General features: G+C 34.5%; 1 protein-coding gene and 1 pseudogene across 2 annotated transcripts; one reads left to right on the top strand and one right to left on the bottom strand.

Annotated features, from left to right (window-relative positions):
• The first annotated feature begins 79 nt into the window (after positions 1-79).
• On the top strand, positions 80-7648 carry LOC138331982 (serine/arginine-rich splicing factor 1-like; annotated as a pseudogene).
• A 4307-nt stretch (positions 7649-11955) lies between these two features.
• Positions 11956-17962, bottom strand: LOC138331978 (serine/arginine-rich splicing factor 1-like). 2 transcript variants are annotated; one of them, XR_011209752.1, is made up of 6 exons: positions 17715-17962; positions 17087-17301; positions 16788-16960; positions 16152-16281; positions 15357-15535; positions 11956-13451 (listed from the first exon to the last, which is right to left on the bottom strand). XR_011209752.1 is itself a non-coding variant. In XM_069279891.1 (5 exons), the coding sequence occupies exons 1-4, from the start codon at positions 17873-17875 to the stop codon at positions 16174-16176; spliced, it is 657 nt and encodes a 218-aa protein (XP_069135992.1). In that variant the 5' UTR covers positions 17876-17962; the 3' UTR covers positions 13478-15535; positions 16152-16173. The 2 variants fall into 2 exon arrangements, 1 of the variants encoding a protein (XP_069135992.1); XM_069279891.1 differs by lacking the exon at positions 11956-13451 and having other exon boundaries at positions 13478-15535.
• Between the last annotated feature and the right edge of the window lie 1111 nt (positions 17963-19073).

Below are 19073 nucleotides of genomic sequence, written 5' to 3'. Positions count from 1 at the left end.
GTATATCATCCCAGAAGTCACCTCGTCGGAAAATTCGTTCATACGCTTGGTTTCGTGTCCTACAAATCAAGCTTTTCACAGACCCAAGCAGCCATTGACTTCAGAATCCAGGAAACCATATCAGTTTTGCACTCAAAATGTCTTATAGAAGCAGTTCTGATTCAAGAATATATGTAGGAAATCTACCACCCGATGTTAGACAAAGAGATATAGAAGATTTATTTACAAAATATGGAAATATTCGTTATATTGAGTTGAAAAATAGACGTGGACCGCCATTTGCCTTTGTAGAGTTTTGAAGACCCGAGGTACGCACGTGTTGTATCTGTGATCGATTTTTTTTCTTCGATAGGCATAATAAGTGGTTTATGTCATTCTGCATTCAAAGAAACGCACGACTAGTGAGCGTACTTCGTTAGACGCTGACCCAGTAGTCTAGTATTCATTAACGATATTGATTTAATGTAAAATGTTACTAGGTGGATTGTTACAGGTCGGGTAACACTAACTTACGTATTAATCTATTTTACGCAAACTGGAGTATTTTACCCCTATTGGAGTATGGATTTGTTACTAAAAATCGATAAAGATGATTCATTATGAACTTTTCACAAATTTTTTTCTCGAGTAGCATTTATTTACTATGAAACAGTACACAATATATAAAAATGAGATTCATTTGCACGTTAGAAAGTATTTAATGTGGAGATGATACAATACAATACTCTAATTAATCTCTATTGAGATTCCGTCTCGAGACTCTTTTATAGTCGGACGTTTGATAGATGTCTCTCGTCAGAATCCCTACTCGAGCCTTCTAAACTTTATTCTCGAAAATCAAGTCAGGTTGACCTACCTCTTGTAAGGATCTATTCCAGAAATAATCCAACTGCAGTGTTTACTATACTGGCACACATCGCTAGTGGAGATATTTTTCTCTCCATACGCACATATATTATTTAGTGACATTTATCCGATGCTGAGGTTAACATTTTCAAAGTTTGGATTGTGACAATTAATTGATATAAAACGTTCAATCATATTTAAAAGCTAGGATTATTCTGGTAGAGGATAACCTACTCCCATAACATGAGAGTCGACTGGTCAGCCGTTTTTTTTATCAGACATTATTTTGCTGACTGTCGACTCTCATTTCCGAAGGCCTATTTCTTTGATGCAGCTTCCGACGTCAAATGAAGGCGGAATGAAAAGTGCAATAATATCAATATTTATAGCTCTAACAGTGATTACATTGACGTGTACTTACAGTTTAGGTATTAATTATCCCATTTATATAGGAAAACCATAACTTGAGGCCTCATAAAATAGTATTATAGCGGATTAGAATTGATGAATCCCTTCCGTAACATTTTGACCTAGTTTTAAATATGGCGACTGGTTACTACAAAAAACGGAATGTGAATTCAAGCGGGCAGAATGCAAGTAAAAGTAAAGGCAAATTAAGCGTTTTGGGGACTTTGCAATTCGTTTTTTCTATTTACCGGCCGGATCGCTTTCATCATGAAGTTTTGTCTGGGTCATGAAAGGTTACGTTAGGAGATGTAAATATTTGTTTTTGATGGATTTTACGGCTGATTTTGTCAAAAACCTTGTTGATTTATGAAAAAGAGGTAGGTATTTGACATTGATAACGATTTAAATATGATTTAAACGTTTTTTTATTGTTTTTATCTCGTCGTGCTATACCTCTAACATTGTTGGAGTACTTTCTCTAGTACCCTTTGTTTGGTTATCCTTACTCCAACAATGTTAGAGGTATAGCACGACGAGACACTTTTGGAACATTACGTCGTGTCTAACCTCTAACTTCCGATAGGCCATTTACCCGATGCTGAGGGTAACATTTTCAAAGTTTGGATTGTGACAATAAAAAACGTTTAAATCATATTTAAATCGTCATCAATGTCAAATACCTACCTCTTTTTCATAGATTAACAAGTACTTTGACAAAATAAGCCGTAAAATCCATCTAAAACAAATATTTACATCTTCTAACGTAAACTTCCATGACCCAGACAAAACTTCATGTTAATAGCAATCCGGCCAGTAAATAGAAAAAAACGAATTGCATAGTCCCCAAAACGCCTGATCTGCCTTTACTTTTACTTGTATTCTGCCCGCTTAATTCACATTTCGGTTTTTTTGTAGTAACCAGCCGCCATATTTAAAACCAGGTCAAAATGTTACGGAAAGGATTCCATCATATCCAATCCGCTAAAATACTATTTTATGAGGCCCCAAGTTATGGTTTTTACTTGATAATAAGGATTTTATAATTAATACCTAAACTGTAGTAAGTACACATCAATGTTATCTATGTTCGAGCTATAAATATATTCCTTCTGACTTCATTCGACGACGGAAGCTGCATCAAAGAAATAGGCCTTCGGAAATGAGAGTCATCAGTCAGCAAAGTAACGTCCGATAAAAAAAACGGCTGACCAGTCGACTCTAATGTTATGGGAGTATAGTTTGCCTATAATATGCAAGTTAGTGCTTTCCCCCGACCTTGGTTAATGGCAATGCCCCTCCGCATGATGGTTACATTTTTGTTTCAGTTATATTTTCATATAAAAAAAAACCCCAGGTAAAATGCCACATCGTGCAGTTTATATTACTCACAGAGTTCAATCACTTGCAAATGAGACTTAATATATATATATAAAGAAAGAGGATAGACATGATTGACAAACAAAATTTAAATGCTTTTAAGAAGTCACTTGTTCATAATTCAACAAATTTGATTATCCAACAGAGATGCCGAAGATGCTGTAAGAAAAAGGGATGGCTACAATTACGATGGATATACTCTAAGAGTGGAGTTCCCGCGAGGAGCAAGGGGTCCCCCAAGTTATGGAGGAGGAGGTGGTGGTGGAAGAGGAATGTATGGTGGAGGTGGTGGTGGTGGTGGGGGTGGTGGTGGTCGAGGCCCACCCTCCAGAAGATCAGAGTATAGAGTCCTTGTTTCAGGTATTAGAGCATCGTGATCCAATGATTTACGGAACTTGTCTAGATGAGTCCTAGATTCATCAAAATTTTGAGAACCCTTTATATTTTTTGTACACATGCTCATCAAAAGTTGAAAATTAGTGTTCTGGACTCAGTCACCTTAAAAAATCTTACAAAAATTGTTGAGCATGGTATTTAAAAAAAAAAATATGTGTCAATTATTAAAAAGTGCTATGGTAAATTTTTGATACGCAAATATCAGCCTTGAGATGATTAATTTTGGGTCATATGCACTAATCAATTATTTCCCATCATGCAATGGAAAGGACCATTTAAATTTTGTTATGATATCTATATAGCAGTGCGGAGCTTTGATATTGACATTTTGATTCAATATTTTCAGGACTTCCTGGCTCTGGCAGCTGGCAGGATTTGAAGGACCATATGCGTGAAGCAGGAGATGTGTGTTATGCAGACACATACAAGGATGGTACTGGTGTGGTTGAGTTCCTACGCAAGGAAGATATGCAGTATGCTGTACAAAACCTTGATGACTCAAAGTTTAGGTCTCATGAGGTAAAAATAAAACCAGAGATATTTAAATTCTGTTAACATGCTCCACACTCAAAGACTGTTGAAACACTTTTTGTTATCAACATAATTGGCCTTTCTGACAGCCATGTGATTGTCAAAAATATTATTGTCATAAATACTATAAGCCATACATGTTCACATGTAATAACACTTGTGACATCACATATATGATGTTGCACAATTGTCATGCAAGATGGAACAATATTTTTATCATTCTTTTATAATGAATAGTTACTGAATGTAATATCATATAATATTCAAGCTGTACAAAAGTTAATAAAAAACGAAATTTTGTCTTCATTTCCATAAATACTAAAGATATGCAATGCAAAATAAAACCTTACACTCATTGCTATGTAATATGAAATTTATTATTTATGTACATGTTAAATAATTTGATACGCCACTCACCTAAAGATTCAAGAGATATCAAATTATTGAACTTATCTAATTTCCGTAATTTTCCTCATCAATTACAGTATATTGAAAGATTTTCTATTTGTTTAACTTTATTTCTGCTGCGAAAAGTACTTTGAGAGAACAAAACATTGACTTTTTTTTTAATTTTTAGGATGTTTTGTGTTCTGATGTTTCAGGGTGAAGTGTCCTACATTCGTGTGAAAGAGAATTACAGTAGCGGTGGCAGCAGCAGTCGCAATCGATATTCACGAAGCCGCAGTCGCAGTTTAAGCCGCAGTCCTCGCAGAAGGAGGTCATCACCGAGCAGAGGATCACCAGATTATTCCTCTGTACAACAGCGAAGGAGACGATCACGGTCACGTTCCTGAATGGTCTGTCATCTGTATCATTTCCACATTAAGTTGGTGTGGTTATTTTGTAACGTCATGAAAACCATTTTTTTGTCGGTAATAAAACAGAATCATTGTATCGAAATACTGTTGTAATTCATAAAGACTATCAATTTTTTGTTGATTTTAATTAAGTTTGTATATACTCATTTCTTGAATGTCAATGAAGATTTCATCACCACCATTCATATCCAAAAAGTGTAGTCTCTTGCTAAATGTCTTATAATGATGCAATCAATACAATTGGCCTATATTTCAAAAGTCTTTCTGTAGACACCCCATCCAACTTACATTCATATACATTTGGCTCATAAAAAATCAAATATGGGAAGAAGTTTCTGTTTATTTTGAAAGCCATTGACGGAATATATTTAAGCTTATGTTATTGATATGCAAGGCTTTATTGATAACAATAATATCAAATTTATCATATAAAGTGCTCTGTTCTGCATGCTGTCACAAGGGGAAACACAAAATTCTTCGACTTTTCCTAAATGTTTATCCTTAGAGTAATTGTATTTCTAGATAAAATTTTCAACTTCATTAAAAACAAAGCCATTGTTCAGAAAATATTTGCCTGGGAGGAGTGCCTTATGAAATTCCTAATTTAATACAAAAAGAATTTGTACGATATTTCACTATTAATATTTCTTATACAGTCATGAGTTAACAGTCCAGCTGTCGATCACATGGCCAAAGGTCGTCCATTGTGGTTAGGGATCCTGGAGTCAGTCGCTTCCAATGGGATAAGATGGAGGCAGGCAGTGACATTTTACTCCAGACATCCATTACATTGGAGGTGATTTTAGTATGCAAAATTATTTCATGTATCATTAGTTTGATTTTTTTGTTGTGTTCAGACAAGTTATTTCCTTTATGTAATTTTAATTTCACTGATGTGTCATCGGGTTTATAGCAATTTCAAAAGTTATTTTCAGGATTTCAGGGATGAGGTATCCTTTATGAGTGAGAATGTATTTGAAACTCATTTCTGAAAGTAACAAATTTTGAAATAAACATTATTATTGATTATTATCATTTATGAAAAGAAATCTGGACATAAAGGATTAATAGTAGTTTTCTTTCAAAGTAAATCAACCCATTCAGGTTTTATTAAAAACAGAAGTTTTCATTTGTTACTTTTGTAAAGTGTCGGGAGTTAAATGTTGGTAATTGTTGGGGAATGATCTGGTGATTGTCAATTAAGTCAAAGCTTGTTGAACAGAAATGCTGGATATGAATGACAATGTATGTAATTAAGGTTTGATTTGCTTGAAATTACATCAATTATTTGATTATCTTTCCTAATCAAGGGAGATAAGAATCTAATGTCATTTTATATCGCTGCTGTTTATAATAGGAAGAAATTATGATATCAACGAAAATTCAGCTATATATATATATATGTGTTCAGTACTATAAAATAAAAACATTGAACATCCTAAAATGAGACGGAATTAATTTGCTATTTTATCAAGATGGAAAGGTGACAAAATGATACATATTAATAATATTAAAGATAAAAGATAGATTGATGAAATTTGTAATGTAATTATTTGTGCATATTACTTCAACAATCGCTTTGTCATTATTTTGTTTCACTTATTAAAATGTATCTCTTTGTATTTTTCAACAATTAAGGTTTTGAAGTTGGAAGGAATGGGATATTTATTGGATTGGATGGATTTATGATAGGAAAGTTGGATAAAAGATGGATTTTGGACCGAATGGAGATGGGAGGATATTAAAGTTTTAAGATTTTTGCCTTAAAAATTGGAAGTAGTTTGGAAAAGTATGGAAAATTGGAAATGTAATGGATATAACCTTAGGACCGAATGGAGATAATGGAAAAATAAAATAAGGATGGAAATATTTTGGAATTGTTTTGGAATTAGGACCGAATGACGATGGAGGAAAATATAAGGATTTTTCTCCCTTATTTGGAAAGAAATGGATATAATAGGACCGAATGGAGATTGGAGGAATGATGTAGGATTACTTTAAATATTGGAAAATTTGGAATTTGGACTGCCCTTTTGAGAAATTATTATTTTGTTTTGTACCAAATTGATAGAGTTTGAAATAACCGGTTAATGGATATGGGAGGGACAGGACCGAATGGAGTTTGGAGGATTTTGTTTTAAAAAAAAACGTTGATGTTCCAAAAAATTGGAAATGTGTACAGATTCGGACCGAATGGAGTTTGGAGGAAATGTTTTTTCAAAGGTTAATGGATAATCATGGATATATGCATGGACCGAATGGAGTTGGACAATTCTACAAATTATTTTGACCTTTTGTTGATTTATAGGATGTAAAAGTAAAGGTAGAAGATAGGAGGGAGTCCTTGATGGTTATGTAATGTCCCCATGAAATAAGTTGTATAACAAAGGGATGGTCATTAGAAATGCTTGTATTTTTTAATGGGAATACCCTCAATAGAAAACTTGTCTACAATTTGGTTTTAGGAAGGAAGGCAATTTGTATAATTGGGGGTTTTGTGCTATAGTAATTTTTTTTTAGAATTCAAATGTCAAATGCTTTACTCTTAGAAAATTTTGAAGAAAACTTTTTCTTTCATCCAATCTGACTTATATTGGCAGAAAAAAATTGTACAGCAGTATTAATGGCAACCTGTAGCGAGTTATCGCCCCTTAGTCTGTTTTTTTTTCCATACAAATTGTTTTGTTTTCAATACAGTAGAATGGAAGGTATTTTAGGATAATAAAAAAAGTTTTATTTGCATACATTGGTGTCGAACAGCATTGCTTTGATTATTTGTTATTTCAGTTTTGTCCGAGCTTTAAAGTTGATACTAACAGTTTTTATTTTGTTTTAATGTTCATATTATAGAGATACTTATAGCATATCTTTTACAATGACCAAGAGCTATCGAGTAGCAAAGTTTGGACACAGATGTGAGATGTACATACATGTACCGGTACACTACATCAGCATAAGAAGATAAGGATTTGTGGATGGATGGAAGGAAGGATTTGGTGAGAAACTGTGGAGAATAATCTATGAATTCCACTGGAAAACATTTCATGCAATATTTTAATCCCAATTTTCCTTGTTTTTGTTTTAAATTTTAGTTTTTAACAATGCATGGTTTGTGAAATTCATCATACAATTAATGTAAAACATTTTCAATGTCAAAGCATTTTTCATGCATCTTTTAAATTGATTGTTTAACAATGTCCATTTGCATCAATCATGAACTTCATTGTTTTATCATTAGCTTTGCAGTTGTAAAGAATAAATATTTTGTGGGAGTTTCTGTTTTTGTTGTATTTAGGAGGCCTTGATGTGGCTTATTGTCAGCATTAGACCAGAAGGGGTATGTTTCAGCCAGATACACTGTAGCACTATACAAGAGATCCCAGAGGGATCTTGGCGCCCACCAAAGAATGATCTACGTCTGACAATAGAAAGAGGGATCTTTTCTCTGCTTTCAAATTTTTACTACATATTACTATATATGACATTTGAGAAAGATCTTTTCAGTACTTTCTGAGATATATAACACTAACAAACTTCAATTGTCAAAAACCTGTTGGCCATCTTGTTGACCGAACGGTCCCAAAATGCAATATGCAGATCCTAGGAAAACCTACATATAAAATTTGAGACAGATCACTTTAGTACTTTCTGAGAAATAGCGTTAACAAACTTCAATTATCAAAATTCAAAATGGTGGCCTGTCGGCCATCTTGTTGACCGATCGGTCCCAAAATGTATCATGCATAACTAGGGACCAAAGGGAACCAGCACATGAAATTTGAAACATATCCCTTCAGTATTTTCTGAGAAATAGCGGTAACAAACTTACACTATCAAAATCCAAGATGGCGGCCTGGTGGCCATCTTGTTGACCGATCCGTCCCAAAATGCAATATGCACAACTAGGGCCCTAGGGGAATCTACATGTGAAATTTGAGAGAGATAACTTCAGTACTTTCTGAGAAATAGCGGTAACAAACTTTAAATATCAAAATCCAAGATGGCTGCCTGGCGGCCATCTTGTTGATCGTTCGGTCCCAAAATGCAATATGCACAACTAGGGCCCTAGGGAAACCTACATGTGAAATTTTTTGAGAGAGATCCCTTCAGTACTTTCTGAGAAATAGCAGTAACAACTTTTAACTATCAAAATCAAAGATGGCGGCCTGGTGGCCATCTTGTTGACCGATTGGTCCCAAAATAAAATATGCACAACAAGGGCCCTAGGGCAACCTACATGTGAAATTTGAGAGAGATCCCTTCAGTACTTTCTGAGAAATAGCGGTAACACACTTTAACTACCAAAATCCAAGATGGCGGCCTGGCGGCCATCTTGTTAACCGATCCGTCCCAAAATGCAATATGCACACCTAGGGCCCTAGGGCAACCTACATGTGAAATTTGAGAGAGATCCCTTCAGTACTTTCTGAGAAATAGCGGTAACAAACTTTAACTACCAAAATCCAAGATGGCGGCCTGGCGGCCATCTTGTTAACCGATCCGTCCCAAAATGCAATATGCACAACTAGGGTCCTAGGGCAACCTACATGTGAAATTTGAGAGAGATCCCTTCAGTACTTTCTGAGAAATAGCGGTAACAAACTTTAACTACCAAAATCCAAGATGGCGGCCTGGCGGCCATCTTGTTAACCGATCCGTTCCAAAATGCAATATGCACTACTAGGGCCCTAGGGGAACCTACATGTGAAATTTGAGAGAGATCCCTTCAGCACTTTCTGAGAAATAGCGGTAACAAACTTTAACTATCAAAATCCAAGATGGCGGCCTGGCGGCCATCTTGTTAACCGATCGGTCCTAAAATGCAATATGCACAACTAGGGCCCTAGGGGAACCTACATATGAAATTTGAGAAAGATCCCTTCAGCCCTTTCCGAGAAATAGCGGTAACAAGAAATGTTAACGGACGGAAGGACGGACGGACGGAACGGACGGACCACGGACCACGGACAAAAAGCGATTTGAATAGCCCACCATCTAATGATGGTGGGCTAAAAATAGGCCATGACGAAAAAGGAACATTTTGGTTTCCTTCACCATGCACACAAAATACAAGGGAGCCCGAAGCAAAATCAACCAACCATTGTGGGTTTTAAAGGCCATAACAAATGGTAGAAACAAGAGGCCATGGCAACAGTCATAGAAAAGTAAGATATGGTGTCATGGAGGCCATCTTGGATTTCAAAATAAAAATAACACTTTGTCGGGACCATGTCAGGATCTAATCGCACTGGTAGAACTTGAGAAGAAGTTCAAAATGTGTTTTCAAGATGGCAGCTGTGGAGGCCATCTTGGATTTCGTATATCAACCCGAAAAATAACACTTTGTCGGGACCATGTCAGGATCAAATCGCACTAGTAGAACTTCAGAAGTTCAAAATATGTTTTCCAGATGCCAGCTGTGGAGGCCATCCTGGATTTCGAATCGACCCAAAAAATAACACTTGGTACCATGTCAGGATCATTTCAGGCAAGTTTTAGCCAAATTGCACTGGTAGGAGGAACTTAAGCTCAAAATGTGGAAAGTTTATGCACGACAGGCAAACATGATTATATAGGTCAAATGACCTAAAACTGCTTACTATATTGGAAATATTTAAAGGTCCACTACCTTTCCAAAACAAACTTAAAACCAATATTAACTTGGGAAAAGTTATATTGATGGCCAAAGAGGAGATTTAATACAATACCAAACGAAGGCATAAACTCAATGTCATTTATTTCATCTCATAAATCTCCAACTTGCTTTAATTTTGAATGAAGACGGAAGGAAAGCATATCCTTCAGGCCTAATTTATAATCTCTCTTCCTCTGATTATTGCATCCAATAACAAGGTCACTGGACCAAGTGATGTCAGAAACCCTTGGACAAATTCTTGATACAGAAAAGTTCATGATTATTGAACAAGGGTCCAAATTGCTCGCTTGCTACCTGATTATAGTTTTACTATAGTAATAAGGAGATTTTACTATAAAAGACAGTCAAACTCATTCATTTAAACCAACTTGGAAGCCTGGCATATCACAAGCCAAATATCGGTTCTTGGTCAAAGGTGTTCACTTTTTTTTATTTATAATATAATATCCCTATAAAAGGTCAAGGTAATTCATTTGAATAAAATTAGATGCCCTCCCAACATGTACCCAATAGGTGTAGAATGTCTCTGGGCTTCTTAGTATTGAGAAATAATTTCTGCACCGTGCCATAAGCTTACAGGATACAAGTACTTGGCCTTTTGGTCAGGTAAGCTAACAAAAGTTGTCGCTTTGAGCAATACAATGTACCAGTAACTAGGTTTGCCACTTACAGGGAAACTATATGAAAGCTATCACCCCAATTGAAATTCAAGATGACTGTATACCGGGCAGCCCTTTAACTTGCCCTTATATGCAATCAGCACAACTATGAACCAAGGGGAATTTATAACAAACTTTTAAATTGTTAATGTCTTAAGATACATCAGAGGCCAGTTTCACAAACATTCCATAGCTTAAGGAAATTCCTTAACTTTAGAAAAGCATTACAGAAGTTGAGGGAAGTTAGTTTTTTTCTTAATTTCAACATTTCCTATGGAGAATCTTATGTTCGTGATACTGATCAGTTAGAAAATGCATATGGAACAATGCAACTGGAGGCTAACCCTGAAGGGGAACATTTTAATTTGATTTCAAACGATTCTTTTAGTATTTATAAGAGAGAGCAATAATAGGGATTTAATTTACTATATATTTTGTTTAACATCATCAAGAACAGTCAACTTCTTTTGGTATCAGTCTTTTATTTTCATATACGATGCAATTGATAAAATGCTTGTCTTTACAGACATTGGAATGTAATTTTTATCATTATCTAGGGTCTAGCTGTGAAAAAGGTTTTAACTTGGAATACATGACCTAAGAAAAATTAAATATTTTGAAACTATTTTTGCACATAAAATTATAGAAATTCGAAATTTGAAGTATCATGTGCAATTCTTAGAGTTTACATATGCCCTGGTCTAACATATTAAGACTCTTTTCGATATGTTAGAAAATAATTCTTCACTGATTTAAATGATTCAATAATATAACACTATCCAAACCATGCAGAAACGATTGCTAATCTTATGCCAGGTTGACAAAAGAGCCAATTATCTAATTTCTAATTGTTTGCTATCGAAAGAATACAATAATTACTCGGTATTGTTTCTAAGGTGCCTCGATTAAGCAAGTTAGACTAGAGATATTATAAACCATGAAGCTCAATAACCTTGCAGTAAATCCATTAACACTAGCATTATTTAATCACTACAGGGGGGTGGAGGCGCAACTTCCTGGGTTATGGAAAATGTAGAAATTCTTGATGGAACCGGCCGTGGATTCAAAAGAATACAGAGGCCTCACTTGTAATCCAGGTAAATATATAAAAGAGCAAGTCTAACACGGTAGTTCCTTCCAGTAAGCTGATTTCTTAATCAGATAGTTGTTGACATGTTTTGACTCTAGGCGAGTCGTCCTCAAAACAGGGGTTTTGGGGACGACTCGCCTAGAGTCGAAACATGTCAACAACTATCTGATTAAAAAATCAGCTTACTGGAAGGAACTACTGTGTTGGACTCGCTCTTTTATATATTTAGCATTATTTAAGTTATCACCAGCTGATGCATCAGATCATAATTTCAAGATTCGTGTACCTGGTCCTGAATGAAATGTTTTGAAGATCCTCATGTCTTCTAAAGTAATCCTTTATGGCCAAGAAGGAAATTAAAGCATTTCATTTACTAGGAGGTCAATCAATCAAAATCTGTTGATGTTCCTAAGAAGCTCACTTTCAAAGACATCTGAAGACCTAAGCAGGATTGAAAAGCTTTTCCAGAATCTCCAAAATAAATGCTTCCAGAGATCCAAGCAAAATCCTACATGAAATTCAAAAGTGGGTAGCATTCGGAGACCTGAAAGGCATTTCTAGAGCAAGATTTCTCAAAAAATCCTTACAAATTTAAGCTAGATTTTCCCAAGATATAATGGAATCCAAAAAGTGATGATAGCTATTTCTGATCCTAGTAATTCTTGAGAGAAATCCTAAAGATCCGTCCTCGATCCAACAAGACGGTTTTTTTCTTTACAGAAAGATTTTAGAAGATCATAGCTATTCTATCCTAGATGTTTTGATCACAAATCCCAAAGTATTGATGATCCTAGCAATTCTCTAAGACATATCCAAAGATCCATCAGTGATCCAATAAGATCCCGTTGTGATCCAAGAGAAAAGGGTCCCCAGATCCTTTCCTCCATCTCTAATCCTATAGCAATCCTACTGTGTACTCGAGTAGTCCCCGCCGGTACACAGCCTGATCCTATAGCAATCCTATCATCCAAATTCCTCAAGATCCTATTATTTGATATTGGATTCAGTTTTCCATGGGGTGGTTTTCCGAACTCAGAAGGGTCCAGAAGCAGTCATATTTTCCTTTGCCATCTTAAAATATTACTTTTTACCCAGTATTCAAATGCTACCTATCAAAAGTTGTTATTCCAAAATATAACTTTAAAATATTTCAAAATATTTTTTAATTGATTTTGCAATATTTAACTTCTTACAAATTCCATTTTTTTTTCAAATTTTCTTTGACATGTGTAAAGCAAAGAGAAGACAGAAATCGTAAAGAAAAATATGATTTTCTCCTGTTTCCTGGTTTTCATCTTTCCCTCTCCTAGTTCCCTAGAGCTCTCCCTTTTCTCAAATTTTGACAAGAGTTGAATCCTGAAAATTTCCCTCTTTTCCAAAGATAAGTGATTTTCCCTCTTTTCCAAAGAAAATTGATATTTTTTTCCGAAAAGTGGTATATCCAAGACAGAATCCTACAGATGATCCAAAAGATTTTATCCTTATAGGACATATTTCCGCTATGTTGATCCAACAAAGCTCTACCCCGCAATCCCAAGGAGAGGTTCCGAAAGATTCTATCCAAGTGGAAAATGGGGAGGGTAGTTTTCCAAAGATTGAATCCAATACCATTATCAGATAATGCTCCCTCTGAGCGAACTCACTCCTTCCCGAGTATTACAAGCTTAGACCTTTGAATCAAACAAAGAAAAAGAAATAAGACATTAATCCTTTTAATAGTATATACATTTATGAGCATGAAATGAATGATGTTTGAACCATTATCATCATGCATATACATTACAGCTATTCCAGTAAAATATATCCAACAAGAGGGAAAATAATCTATCATACTAGAGGAAAGTTCAACAAAAGAAACTCCACATACTAGTCGTTACTATTGAGTAAATTAGGGAGAACGCTTCTTGGATGAATATTTTACTGGAAAAGCTTTTTGCTAAAATTAATTGAATTTTTATACATATTTGCGAAATGGAACTACATTCATTTTCAATGAAGAAAAAATTGAATAAATTGAAATGAAAATGATCAGATGTAAAATTAAGAATTCTTGAAGAAATGTAATAACATACCCCATTATTTACTCAATTATTACATTCTTCAAAATATCCCTTATTCTCTTTTGTGTAACATTAATTGGTATATATAATCTATTTCTTAAAAACAAGTAGGTCTACATTCTTGAAGTTTACAAACTAAAATGATAAACCAAAACACTTTTTTTTTTAAATAGTACTAAAGTCTAACATATACAATCAATATTACTTGGCAGTTGCCACATCATACAATGAAATGAAAGATGATGCCAAGTTTCTAGGTATGTGTGCCAGAGGTAAATTAATTTTGAATTAATTTGGACTTGAAACATTCTCAAAACACTTTTTATCTACAATCAAATGTAAGTGAAACCAGTATTAGTAAAGTGTTTTAATAAACAACTTAAAAGTCTATTAACTCCTACGAAAGGATTCCATATTTTTCGAAAGTATGGTTGAAAATAATGGAAAAGATTATACATGATTCTTTAGAATACATTATTCACAACATTAGACATTTCAATCAGTCTAAATAACACAAAAGTACAAAAGCAAAATCACATTAGATTATGCTACACTTGGTTATATAGTTACTACACATATTATACCAGATTAAGATACACAAAGATTTATTCAAACAGAAAATGCATGACACCCCCACCCTTCCTTATTTGTTCAAATATGAAACATTACAAGGGAAATAATCTTTAAAAAACCTTTTTTCAAATAGCAATTTGATTAAAATAAAAGTCATCACTTTAATTTCTTGTGTCCATGGATATTTGCGCAATATATACAAACATGTTCATAATCATAATGATTATTCTAACTTGTGTTACTTCTGTTTTTAAAGTGAAACATTATCGGGATACAAGTCAGGGTTGGAATTAATTCAGTAACCCCTGAAGAGGGGTGGAGGAGTTGAACCATATACACTTTTGTATGTATAGCACAAAATTTCCTATCTTCAACCATTACAATTCATTCAATGCATTCATCTAGCCCAACAATTATTGTTTACATCAAAAATTACAAATACATTACTAGGGGGAAAAGTTTCCAAAATGCTTTATGATTTTCTGTTATTTCTCTACCCATCAGCAATGCAAAGATATAAGTCAACTTTTTTTACTTTTACACATTCATCCCTGTAGACACATTTAGACTCTTCTAAATCAAAGACTAGACCAGTCCTTTATAAGTTTCGGGGTTGAAAGTGTTAAAATTGACATTGGATGAATTAACAACAAAGTGACACATATACTCATTTAGTCCTTGATAACTAACCTTAGATGCAAAAATCGATGACAAAATTTAAAAATTAAATGAAAATCAAATTTCAGAAAAAAGAATATTCCTCCAGAAACCAGCTAGAAGCTGCCATAAAATCATATTACCCTAGCAATATTTGTTATCAACATAGCTAATTTGTATGCTTTAAAATAAACCAAGATGCATGCTTTAGTTCCAGGAATCCTTTTAACAGAAAATTATAAGATTGTAGTACTTAAATAGTTCATTCTTGGTCTAAGTTCATACCATAATCTGAAGCCCTCCATAAGTAAGAAAGTGAAAAGTGTGTTATGTCCATCATGGCAATGAGCGAAATTCACTTCCCTCATGAAGAAACACCAGGAGCTGCTTTTTGTTTAGAGTGTCACATACTTCACACATTTTTCCTGGTTTCGCACCAATGGAATCCAATCAAATACCAGCTCCTGAAACATAAGAAATGAAATGAGTTATACATTTCACCAGTTTTGTAAACTTTTGTACTTCCAAACCATTTTGGATAGAATTTCTCTAAAAAGTATGTGCATGATATGGAATTAAACTGGTTCTAGTATATTCCATTTTAATGCACTACAAGCGTATTTTTTAATACTCAGGTGTAAGAATTTTAAAATTTTTAAAAGGAAGACTGCCATTAAAGAGTTGGGAAAGGAAGCAGAGAGAGCATCCTGCTGGTTGTGGATACGCAGAGGCGACAGTAGCTGGGAGCCAACCGTCGAAGAGTAGGGACTGATCACCCCTAGGCCTACTGACCCAACATCCGGAGAAAGTTCCCGGATAAGGGTTGAAACCCTCGCAGATGGATGGCCCAGGCTGATGACGACGGCAGTTGAACAGCAACACAAACAGCTGTATTAAGGTAATATTAAGAGTGACAGTCACTTCTCAAGAACAAAAAAACGTTGCAAAATTGTATCTCTCTTGAAAGGCAACATATAATGATTTTGTTTTCATTCTTAGAATAGTTTTGTTAGACTATATAAATAAATATACAATGTCAGAAACCATTTAATTTTTGTTCTGGAAAGAAATATTTCCTACTTCGCTGAACATTGTTGGACACCTATGACCGTGATCGTGAACGATCATAGCGTGGAGAAGATCCTCTTGGGCTTCGACTACGAGATCGACCTCCTTTGTCTTCCTTGACACGTACATACGATGTTTCTCCCTGAAATGTTAAAAGCAGATCATGGAATGATCTTGATCTTTGCAGCATATAGTGTCAAAATAATTTATACATTTCTAATCTTAAGCAACAAGAGTCTACAAGCTGCTGAGTGAAGTATCCCTTAGATAAAATGCCAAATGATAATTTCCTTTAGTGACTCTCGGACAATAAATTTTAGTTGTCCAACATAATGAGAATATTGAGCAAATGAACATAACCTTTCATCATAAGCAACTTTCATAATATCATATAAGTTTGTATTCAGAGGTAAAGAGATTCTTGCATTAAATTGAAATGTACAGACACCAAGTCAACTTAAAATGTCTTATCCATAACGGCAAATATCAGTTTATACTAATTAAAATGAAACAAGGGATCTATCTTCCTTAAATAACTAAACAAGAGGGCTCATCATATCTGGTAATTAACATGAGGCTGAATTTTCATCTGACCAGACAAGATCAGCTGTTTAAAAAATCTGAAACTGTGTTTAAAGGACTGTTAACCTCATGTGATCTAAATTTGGTGTCATCCAGTTTCCTGACAGCATATTTCATATCATCATGGCGTAGATACTCCACTACTCCTGTACCATCCTTGTAAACATCAGCATAACAAACGTCCCCAGCTTCACGCATGTGGTCCTTCAAATCTTGCCAGCTTCCTGTTGGTGGTAATCCTGTTTGAAAAGACAAAATAGTTTACCCTTAAATAGCAAACATAAAATAATAATCTTGACAATAATTTGTCTGGGTAAAATGCAGGATTTCATTTAAAAGTCAACACTCCTTTTGAAGCTATTTACCTGAAACTAACACTCTGTATTCTGATCTCCGTGAAGCAGAAAACCGGCTCTGTCCAAAGTTTCCTCTGCCTCCTCCCATACCGCCAGATCGACCACCACCACCACCACCACCACCTCCCATTCGGTATCCTCCACTTCCTCTGGGAAACTCTACTCTGAGATTGTAGCCATCATAACCATACCCATTTCGTGCGTGCACTGCATCCTCAGCATCTCTGTAAGTATAGGTAATATTGTTTATATCACAAGATAATAACAGATGTCTATATCAATGCATGCAGTCCAGTTGTTCACTTCATAGATACTCAAAAATACTTTTCAGATTCAATAACGCCTATGATTCGTTGCCCAGACATATGGCATGCAATTCACCAAGTTAGACAGATGGCATATCTTTTACCAAGTTAATAAAATACGTACTACATCTATTCTTTCTGTGGACAACCAGCCCCCCCCCCCCTTTCCTGGTTTTACAAAATAATTTTGCACGAACATCCAAAATAGAAAAGTTAAACAGGTCACAATGAATTTGAAAATACAATATTTATATCGATCTTTAAATATAGAACGATCTCAAATATTATGATATCATAATTCGAATGAAATTCAATCAATTTCAATGCTCAACCTTGGATCGGAAAATTCAACGAAAGCAAACGGTGGTCCTCTTCGGTTCTTAAGGTCGACGTAGATGATTCTTCCAAATTTTGTAAATAGATCTTCGATGTCGCGTTCCCTTATGTCTGGTGGCAGGTTTCCGACGTAAATTCTTGCATCTTTGTACGACATGTTTGCTAAATTTGTCGTTTTACTTGGAGCTGTATGCTAAACAAAAGCCGACTAACGCGAAGCGTGGGCAATATGAAAACGAGGCTAAAACTAACGACGAGAACTGAAAGGTTACAAATATCCGGATTTCATGCAATATCGTCTATGTATGAACTTCTTGAAAGATTTATTCGGGTTTTTTTTTTCTAAATTGAATTACTACCTATCATATCAACACTTTTTATCCGGTAAGAACAATCTGATCTAATGTGTATTTTGTATGATTACAGAAATGACATGATAGTAAAATCAGAGATTTAATTAGTACATTTAAGGTAAAATTGATGATTAGTTTGACTGACCAATAAGTACAAAGTGCACTATCTTCTATATTTTTATATAAAATGTATATGAGTAAGTATAAGATGGCGGGTATACATGTACAATTTGATGACATCTATCAGAAACATATATACATATTATATATATTTCTGCATCTATATATAGCTACTTTCTGTTTAAAAAAAACAAACAAACAAACAAACAAAAACAAACCAAAAATTATATCAATAGACAGATTTTTACAAATATTTACTTGTACTGAATTCCATAACTTTTTGGAAAATTTTAAAACGAATCTTTATAGAATTGTGTACATATAAATTTTAGTATAATGATAAATAGGACATTCTGATACCTTATAAATGGAATTAGACAGGGATAGATAATTTGGAGTTTTCTTACGATACAATTTGTGGAACCACAACGATTTTCTCTACTTTTGGATATTTTTACCCGACCTAAATCTTCATACAATATACCAATTAATACTTGACCATTTTGGAGTATCTGTTACTATTTTAGCTGCATCCAATTATATATTTTCTAAATTTTGACATTCATGTGTATATATATAATTTACAGCAAACTGTCCCAGCCAAATAAAGAATATTCTAGAATTGGCCTTATAAATGAAAAAAAAAGATTGTTTGTAGAGAGTTCCTACCTAGAGTATATTTTAAAATTCTTAATACAGCTCTCATTGGAGATACATGTACTTTCCCCCGAAAATATAGTATATGTGATTTGTCCATGTACCATCCTCATTTGATACAACACCTAAATGTTTATGGGATTTTACACTCGACACATTAATATTGTTCATAGTTATTGGGTCATAGTATCCATGTGTGTGTTTCCTAGTTATTAATTTCAGGAT

This window comes from Argopecten irradians, chromosome 9, assembly GCF_041381155.1.
Source record: "Argopecten irradians isolate NY chromosome 9, Ai_NY, whole genome shotgun sequence".
In the NCBI taxonomy this organism is placed as follows: domain Eukaryota; kingdom Metazoa; phylum Mollusca; class Bivalvia; order Pectinida; family Pectinidae; genus Argopecten; species Argopecten irradians.
The sequence above is the reverse complement of the archived record's forward strand: the minus strand, read 5'-3'. Positions and strand labels throughout refer to the sequence as shown.

Bases quoted from the DNA above. Each gene is read 5' to 3' on its own strand.
- LOC138331978 (XM_069279891.1), bottom strand. From the start codon at position 17,875: ATGTCGTACAAAGATGCAAGAATTTACGTCGGAAACCTGCCACCAGAC. The intron at 16,961-17,086 runs GTAAATAGCTTC...CTTTTCAAACAG, and splicing joins ATACAGAGTGTTAGTTTCAG to GATTACCACCAACAGGAAGC. The intron at 16,282-16,787 runs GTTAACAGTCCT...TTAACATTTCAG, and splicing joins CCAAATTTAGATCACATGAG to GGAGAAACATCGTATGTACG.